Raw genomic sequence first — 9414 nt, 5'->3', positions numbered from 1 at the left:
GATTATCTAAGTTATTCGCCATTTCTTGTAAATTTTTAATTTCTCTTTTTTTTTCAATTTTTTTCTAATAGTACGTTCTAATTCTGAATCGTAAGGTACTAAACCTTCAGATCCAATATTTCACATAAACAAATAAAGCAAGCAAAGTAAAACACTCTAATAAAAATATTTCTTTTTGGATTCTTTATTTAATTTTTTTTTATTTTTAATAATAATAATAATATTTTTATGGTATATATATTATATCTAAATTTCCTAAATTATTAAAACTATTTAATTCAACCGTTACCTTCCCCACACAACGACACCAAAAACTTGATCCAACTTTTTTTGTTGCGATAGATTGTGTAAAATTTAATTAAATATAATCAATTAATACTCAGATTCTATGCAAGTATACGTATTGCGATCAAGTAATAATTGACTTTCTATTTAAGCTATCGATCCTACAGGGAAGGTTTAAATTGGAAATGATAAATTTGCTAGGAAATTTACAGAAAGTCAATTGAAATCACTTTCACTAATTTCAATTTTTGAGATGTAATCAAAATTAAATTTCTAAACTATTATCAAATCAAATATGTAAAATTTAAAACAGTAAATACTAATCTATTAACTATCTTTATGTAACAAAGATTTTTATGTGAAAAACATCCTTCCCACTACAATGAGGCTATGGTAAAATGAGATGAGATAAATGTTTAAAATAAGTTTTAAGCTAAATAGGATTAATTTTAATTCTCTACCTTGATACAGTGCATAGAAAATCATTGACTACTCAGTGTTTAGTCCCTAAATCCGTGGCTAGGCTAGGAGGATACTGGCTCCCAATCCAGAGCTCCCACTTCCTTTCACGTGAAGGCTAAATCGATAAGTAAATTAAGTTTGGAGTTGAAAAATCATCACAATTTATTTTACAATTTAATATTGACACATTCATATTATCTCTTCATTTCACCATATCTCAGAGTAAGGAGAAAGATAGAGGGAACTACATAGACTTCATGAGAAAGAAATAACAAAACACAAATTTCATATAAAAAGAAAAGTTCATACAACAGTAATAAACAAATAATACTTATCTGTAAATTCTTTCTCAAAGTAAATCCTTTGTAGCCTTTCCTTAAAAATGCAGGAAGAATATATCTCTTACTTTTCTTCTTCTACAATACTCTTACAAGAAGTTTCACACTAAATCTCACCACAAAAATTCTAAACTATGAAAATAAAATCACTAATATGGAAGTGGAATGGAATGATGTGGTGTGAAAAATGAAAGTAGAGGAGTGAAAAATGTAGAGGAGCACTTTTTTTGATGAAATTCGGCCCCAAATAGAGCCCAAGGTCGGTTCTCCAATAGGTGCCTCCAAAAACTCTTCAAAAAATTGTCCAAATACATCGAACTTTCTAGAAACGGGGTCTGCACCGCCTTTGGCATTGTTGGCGATGGTCTGACGCTGTCGTCGCTGAGTTCGGCGTTAATTTGTTCTGCGCCGTCGGCGCTGCTGGCGCTAAGCATTTCTTCAAAAACGTCATTTTGACTCCAAATTTCATCCTTTTTGCTTTCTTTTTGCTTTAAGCCCTAAAAATCGATAACCTGCAAGAAAATATCAAAATACATTCCATTAAAGTGCAATATTATCAAAAATAGGTATAAAATATGGGTCTAAAAATAAATATATTTTTGGTGTATCACTCCTCATCTTGTTCGAGGCATGATTCTATGCTCGCCTCAACTTTTAGGATATTGAATCCTAAATTGCTCAAAAAATCAAACCCAAGGAATAGAGCGTAGGAAGGAGAATGAGTAGAAGAGTGAACAGAAGAATGAGAGCACACAACGATTTATTCGTAAAAGGATCTCCTATTTATAGGCATAAAAGATACTCAAAAACTACAATTACGTCCAATGCCCCTCCTCTGGAGAAGGGGTACAAGGACATTAAAGACTTTCTTACAACTAACACTTACAACCTTGACATTGGACTAAATTGATCGGTTGAGCAAATATTTGGCCGTCTGCATGGTATTCATTTGTTCAACATTTGTGGGTTGAACAACGTGAAGACCACCTAGGTGTTCTTGACTTAGCATGCCTTTTGTTTTTCCCTGGTCTTTGTACAATCTTCTTACTTCTTCCAACATAGGGCTTTTTCCCTCATTTGATCTATTGTGTTGGTCGAAGAATTTCTAGAGGCAGTCAATCTAATTAACTGTTATAAAGTCCTTATCTTGGTCCCACATTGATTTATGATTCCATAAATCAAAGTACTCCCATTGATTAAGTCTTCATGTCCTTTGACTGCTGGCCCCTCCTCTTTATCACATGTTCACATCTTTTAACTTGCTTCAAGATTCGTGCAAAAACGATTGTGCAAACAAATAGAGATGTTCAATAATAAGAATAATAGTGGACACTACAAGATTAAGATGGATGCTACCTTGGTGTTCGAGGAGGCCTTCTAGTTTTAATGTGAACTGCTTCTATTAATAAAGGATAATGTGAAGAAAGAAATGTCCAATGAGGCTTATAGTTTAGTTATTTTGAGTCTCTTATTTCACTCTCCAAAAAAGAGCCATATAAGAAAATATTTTTTGGTCCTTAAAAAATTTAGAGAGTTTGTACCAAACTAAAGAATTGCCAAATTGAACCTACTACATGGAGTGATTTAGTTTTTAGATGGATGATTCGAAATACGTTGAGAGAGACTTGAATGAATTCAATAACATAATCTTTGACTTGGAGAATTCGAACGTGATCGTAGAAAATGAAGATATGGTGAAGATCCTTTTGAATTCCTTTTCAAAATGTTCGAAGCATTTCAAAGAAAATTTTACATACCGGGTCGAAACTATAACTTATTTATTAAAATGTATAAATCAATGATTTGAAAATTGAATAGGACATTGAGCCGAAAGAAGAGGAGGCTCCAGATTCAACAATTGAACCGAGTTGAACCAAGTTACATCATAAATATAAAAATAATAAATATAACTTAAATTACTTTATAATGCTTTTTATAAGGTAAAACAGATATATTATGAAATATAAATTATATATGAACTTAAATAACAATTTTAAATGATTGTTGAAAAGAAAACTAACAGTCAAGTATTATAATCTAAATAACATCTCTAAAAAAGAACTAAGAAAATAAACTGGATCAACAGTTGGATCGTCGGTTCTAGTCGATTCATTCTTGTTCAATGTGGGAGCGGTTTTTAGGCCACTCTGAATCGGACCGCCAACCGGACCTATTGGGTCGGTTTTTCTAAGCAACTTCATAAATGCTTGATCTCAATACTTTTATTATTCAAAAAGCCTAAAAAGGAATTGACAAACGAAAGAAACAGAAAAATAAAAGCCAATGAAGTTTAGTAGGAAATGACATTTCCACCATCAATTTTTTTTCAAAGTTTTCGAGAACGCACTAATTCAAGAAGATTTCCTTAAATTAAGAAATTTGACTTCGGTGGTAGGATTTGACTAAACAAGCTATGGGTCCACTATAGGTCAACAAGGGTTTGATCAATTTTTACTGTATATTAGATTTTCGTTATGCTCCTGAAGTTGTTAATAGTTCCTATAATCGATGGAGTTGGCCTATGTTATAAATCAACTGAGTTGACCAAGTCCGTCAAAATCTTATGAAAATTAGGCTGATATGGTCAAAAAAATGGAGATGACTTGCGCATACAGACTCGATTGACATGTGACACCAAACTGAATGAGCCTCAAGGTTCAAAATAATTCAATATCCACGCCAGAAGGCTTAAATTAAAAAGGCTGTGGTCAGCAACAAATCTTTCAAAATCATTTTAGTTATTTCTACTTTGGACCAAAAACTTGTTAGGCGTAATATTACATCATATGATTTTTTTAATCATGTTTAATTTTCGGATTAGCTTTGTGATCTTCATCAAGTATTGACCTGCTGGCTTCTAAAGACCGCTCCCACTTGTTAATTCTTTTAATTATCAATGTACAGTGCCTCCATTTGTAATTCCAGCTACTAATTCATAACCAGTAAGAAAGAACTGGAATAATAAGAGTGATAAAATGCCCCACAAAGAGCGTATGCGTACTTGTAACAACAACAAAACTTTTATCCCAGTAAGTGGGTCGGCTACATCAATCATTTTTCTCCATTGCGTCCTATTTAGTGTCATATTTTCATTTAGTTCTAATAAATTAAGATCATTTTAGTTCTGCCTTTATTAACAAAAGTGGAGAACATAAGTCGGGTATAAAACACCTACTCTTTTAATCGGAACATTAGATGGTCAGCGCTTAATGTGACCAAACCATCTAAGATGACTTCCTCAAATTTTATTCTGTGACCAAACCATCTAAGATGACTTTCTCAAATTTTATTCGCCATTGGATCATAGGAGCTACACCAACCGCCAACCGTATCACAGGTATATTCATTTTGCATTTTGTCTCTAAGTGTAAAGCCACTCATACACCTAAGCAGTCTCGTCTCAGCAACACTTAACTTAATATTATGCTTCTCTTTTAAAGGCCAACATTTAGCGTCATAAAGCATTCCAGGTCTCACCACTATATTATAAAATTTTCCATTCGGTCTAAGCAGCACTTTTCTATCACACAAAAAGCCCGAAGCATTCCTCCACTTCAACCAACCAACTTGAATTCTACCATTAACATCCCCATCTATATCACCATCGCTTTGAAGAACTGACACGAGATATCTAAATCGTTCACACCTTCTAATAATTTGATCACCCAAAGTTACACTTCTGTCACTAGAGCTACTACTAATAAAATTACATTCCATGTGATTAGTTTTAGTTCTACTCAAATGAAGGCCTTTAGACTCCAATGTAGACCTCCATAATTCAAGTTTTTCTTGAGCTATTTCACTCGTCTTATCCACGAGAAGGATATCATTAGCAAAAAACATTCGCCAAGGTACCTCCTCCTGTAAATGTCCAGTAAGACCATCCATAACTAAAGCAAAAATGATATGGGCTTAAAGCCGATCCCTGATACGAGAAGGAGATCATCAGCAAAAAGCATACGCCAAGGTATAAATGTCCACCAAGACCATCCATAACTAAATAAAAAAAAGATATGGGCTAAAAGCTAATCCCTGATGTAATCCAACAGAAATAGGAAAATATTTGGTCAATCATCCTTCTGTTCGAACATAAGTAACAACTTTAGAATACATATCTTTAATGACTTGAATATAAGTCGTATCAACGACTTTTTTCTCAAGAGCTCTCCAAAGGATATCTTTTAGAACCTTATCATAAGCTTTTTCTAAATCAATAAAAATCAAATATAGATTCTTTGTATTGTCTCTAAACTTCTCCATCAAGTTTCTCAATAAATGTATAGCTTCCATAGCAGATCTGGCCGACATAAATCCAAATTGATTATGAGAAATCTTTATAATACGTTTTAACCTGTGTTCAATTACCCTCCTCCATAATTTTAAAGAATGACACATCAACTTAGCTCCTCTATAATTTGCACGCTCTTGTGCACCCCCTTTATTCTTAAAAATGGGGACCATAATACTCTTCCACCACTTCTTAGGAATCTTTTTAGTTTTTAAAATAATATTAAAGAGTTTAGTAAGCCAAGAAAGTCCCTAATCTCCTAAACATTTTCATACTTCAATTGTGATATCATCAGGTCCAACAGTCTTTCCACCCTTGGTATTCTCTAAAGCCTCCTCAACTTCTTTTTTACTAATGTGACGGTAAAAATGAAATTTTTTATTCAGATCACTAAGGTCGATCATATTTTCAGAAAGTTCGTTAAAAAGTATATCAAAATAACTCACTCACCTATGTTGAATGTCTTTTTCTAAGAAAAGTAATTTTTTATTTTCATCTTTAATACTCTTTACTTGAGTTAAATCTTTACTTTTCTTTTCTCTTTGTTTGGCTAGTTGACATATATATTTTTCACCATTTTTATTATCTACTATAATATAAAGATCATTAAAAGCAAAATTTTTAGTGTCACTTATGGTTCTTTTAGACTCCCTGCGGGCCGTATGATATTTTTCCCAATTCTCTAAGCTCTTACATTTTAACCAATTTTTATAACATAACTTCCTCTATTTTAGCATTTCTTACACATTAATATTCCATTACCAACTATTTTTATTTAAAAAATTTTTTTCTTTTGATTCTCCAAGTACACCTTTTGCTACTTGATTAATAATGTATGTTACGATTCTCCAAGTACATCTTTTGCTACTTGATTAATAATGTATGTTATTTTATACCACATAACATTTGCTTCTTCATGAACATCCTAAATTTTGAAATCTTTAATTTTACACATAAAAAAAATTTTATTTGTGTCTTTTAAGTTTCCTCATCTAATTCTAAGAAGACGAGTCCTGATATTCTTTCGTCCTAGTATTCTTTATTTTACAACTCTTCATCTAAAAATTTAGAACTAATAAACGACGTTGGGTACTTAAATCCTCACTTGGAATGACCTTACAATCTTTACAATCTCGACAATCTCTTCTTCTCATAAGAAAATAATCATTTTGTGTTTCATTAGATCCATTCTTATAAGTAATAAGAAGCTCATCTTTCTTCTTGAATAAAGTATTAGTAATAACAAAATCATATGTTAAAGCAAAATCTAAAATAACTCTACCTTCTTCATTAGTCACTCCAAAGTCGTAGCCACCATGAATATTTCTAAAACCTTCTACCACTCTACCGACATGTCCATTTAAATCTCCTCCAATAAAAATTCTTTCTTCAAGAGATATCATTTGTATGAAGTCTTTTAAGTCATTTCAAAATTTATCTTTAGATCCTATATCTAAACCTACTTGAGGAGTATAAGCATTTATAATATTAAAAATCATTGTATCAATCATAACCTTAAGGGCTATAATTCTATCTCCAACTCTATTAATTTTTACAACATTATCTTTCAAACTCTTATCTATAATTAGACCTGCACTATTTCTAGTGCGACTCTTACCAAAATACCAAAGTTTAAAGCCTAAGTTACCAATCTCCTTAGCATTTTCTCCAACCCATTAAGTTTCTTGAATACATAAGATGTTAATCTTTCTATGAATCATAATATCAACTAATTTCATTAATTTACTATTGAGAGTAACTATATTCCAAGATCCTATCATAGTATTAATTTCATTAGTTTAATCCAAGATCCTATCATAATATTAATTTTATTAGTTTAGTTTAATTGGACTAACTTCTTTACTCGCATCCGTTCGTAATGTGAGAACCTTAGCTTATTTGACACTATACCTGAGCGTCGGTGTAGCAGACATTGCATATTTTTCAATGTATTCAGGCTATACAGCATGTCACTTCCAAGAAAAACTCTAACACTTACACAAAGATCAAAAGAATTCATGTCATAATTTTTTTGCGACATGTTTTACGCTCGCTGTCGACTACCAAATGCAACCCTCAACTTTTCACATTCAGACTTGGAACCGAGAATGACAATGTTTAAACCTAAAAATTTCTGCAGAACATTTGAATTTATTTATTTTTTTTTCAGCATATGCTCGGTTCTTAATTTTGCTTAGTACAACGGAGACATTTTATTTTCTTAAATTGAAAGACCAATTAAAATCAGAGATGTAAGAGCTCAACAATAAATTTTCGAGGAAATAAAAACATCGGTAAACCACTTATATTTAACGAGCCAAGCAAGGTTTCCTAGATGTAAACGCAACAAAACAATTTTACATGGAAAAAAACTAATTGAGAACGGATTGGCTTTTGAGGGCCACTGTACAAAAACAAAGCATGGCAGCCTAGCTAGCTTGAATCGTAGAAAGGATAAAGCTCATATCGAATATTACAACTTCCACCAAACACGCTTCCTCCTCTCCCACCATGAGAGCCTCTTGGAAGCTCGGCGAGGGCAGCATTTAAGCATCTCCTGCAATCCCCACCAGACAAATCCCTGGTACACTGCACCAATCCAAATAAGCTCCCCACCGTGCCAAGCTCAATCTCTCCAGTAGCAAACAGCAATGGTGTGAGATAAGCTCTCTTTACTAACCTCTCCATCAGTTCTTCAACCTTAGCGTCCAAAACTGGTATCTGCGACACATTTGTGCTATCCGCCACATAAAATTTTCTTATGTCATCGATTTCTCCAAAAAATTCGCGGTCGGCATAGCGAACAAGACAATGTTCAAGCCATACCGTTGCTTCCTTCTCGAACGGGCAGTGATGAAGGATATGATCATTGGCTTCATGGATGCAGGCTGTACAAGCAGAGCTTGTTATATCTCCCCTGCACATAGCAAGACCGAAAGCCTGACCGTCTCCGTGGCCAATTGACCTTAGACCGAAACCGATAGTTGGAGCTTCTTGGAGAAGCAGATGCATTAGCTTGCTCAAGCTGGCCATAAATGGAAAATCAGAGCTGTGGGTTTTTGAGCTTGAACATGAGCTAATTAGAGGAGAATGAGTGGCGGAAGAAAAATGGAGGTTTAGAAGGAGAAGTATTATTGCAAGTAATTTCTTCATGTTTTGGGAAGAAGGCTTGAAGATGCTCATTTGGGAAGGAAGAGTGCTATAAATAAGGGCCTGTGGAGTCTCTCTTTGGTGGATGATTTGGCTGGGGAAGAAAACTTCTACGGGAAAAATAGTTTTTTTTTTTTTACAGGCTGAGCTCTATTAAAACCAATAAATTAGTCGGAAGATGTTATTCAGCGAGAAGAGATGTGGAAGTTTAATAATTCTTTTTGGAAATAGTAGTCCGGCCTTAATGTCTGTATCAACCTTCTGAATTTGAAAATACGAACCTGATCTTTTGTTGACTTGTTCTGCCTTTTGTAGCCTATAAGTAAAGAACGTCCCTTTAGCAAATATATTTTTTGTTGAACTTTTCTAGGGGATTATTACTCGTATAACCATGAAATGAAATTCATTAATGAGTTTTGAATTTATGGTCAAACCCTGAAATCCATTTGTTTGGATATTTCATTGGTCCAAAGAGGCAACTCTTAGAATTGTAATGGATAAATTTGGCATTATATGCATTCTAATGATAAAAAATTGGAGAAATATGATGGTTGTTTGTTTTTCTTGGAAAATATGCCAAAAAGTTTATTTTGGAATATCACTGTTTTTATCTTCGGAGTATTCTCTGAAGTCCAGCGCAGCTCACAATGGTTCAAACAACAATCAAATCAGATTCTAACATGGTTCCTTCAATTCTCAAACTTCGCACAAACTTGGTAGATTCATGTTTGAGCAAATTCTGGAAATTTTTAGTGCCTTATTTTAGATGGATTTAAACATGGTTAGAATATTATTTGAATATGGATCAAATAAACTTCAAACATGAGTTGAACATATTTTGAGCATTACTGAACATGATTCAAGCAATGTTTAAATATAATTCGAATATGA

General features: G+C 33.1%; 1 protein-coding gene across 1 annotated transcript; it reads right to left on the bottom strand.

The window, feature by feature from the left end:
- Positions 1-7806: 7806 nt before the first annotated feature.
- LOC110038825 (cysteine-rich repeat secretory protein 38-like) lies at positions 7807-8510 on the bottom strand. Its single transcript, XM_020743738.1, has one exon. The coding sequence runs from the start codon at positions 8404-8406 to the stop codon at positions 7807-7809; it is 600 nt and encodes a 199-aa protein (XP_020599397.1). The 5' UTR covers positions 8407-8510.
- Between the last annotated feature and the right edge of the window lie 904 nt (positions 8511-9414).

This window comes from Phalaenopsis equestris, unplaced genomic scaffold (genome assembly GCF_001263595.1).
Source record: "Phalaenopsis equestris unplaced genomic scaffold, ASM126359v1 Scaffold234061, whole genome shotgun sequence".
Lineage (NCBI taxonomy): Eukaryota > Viridiplantae > Streptophyta > Magnoliopsida > Asparagales > Orchidaceae > Phalaenopsis > Phalaenopsis equestris.
This window is presented reverse-complemented; position numbering and strand designations above follow the sequence as displayed.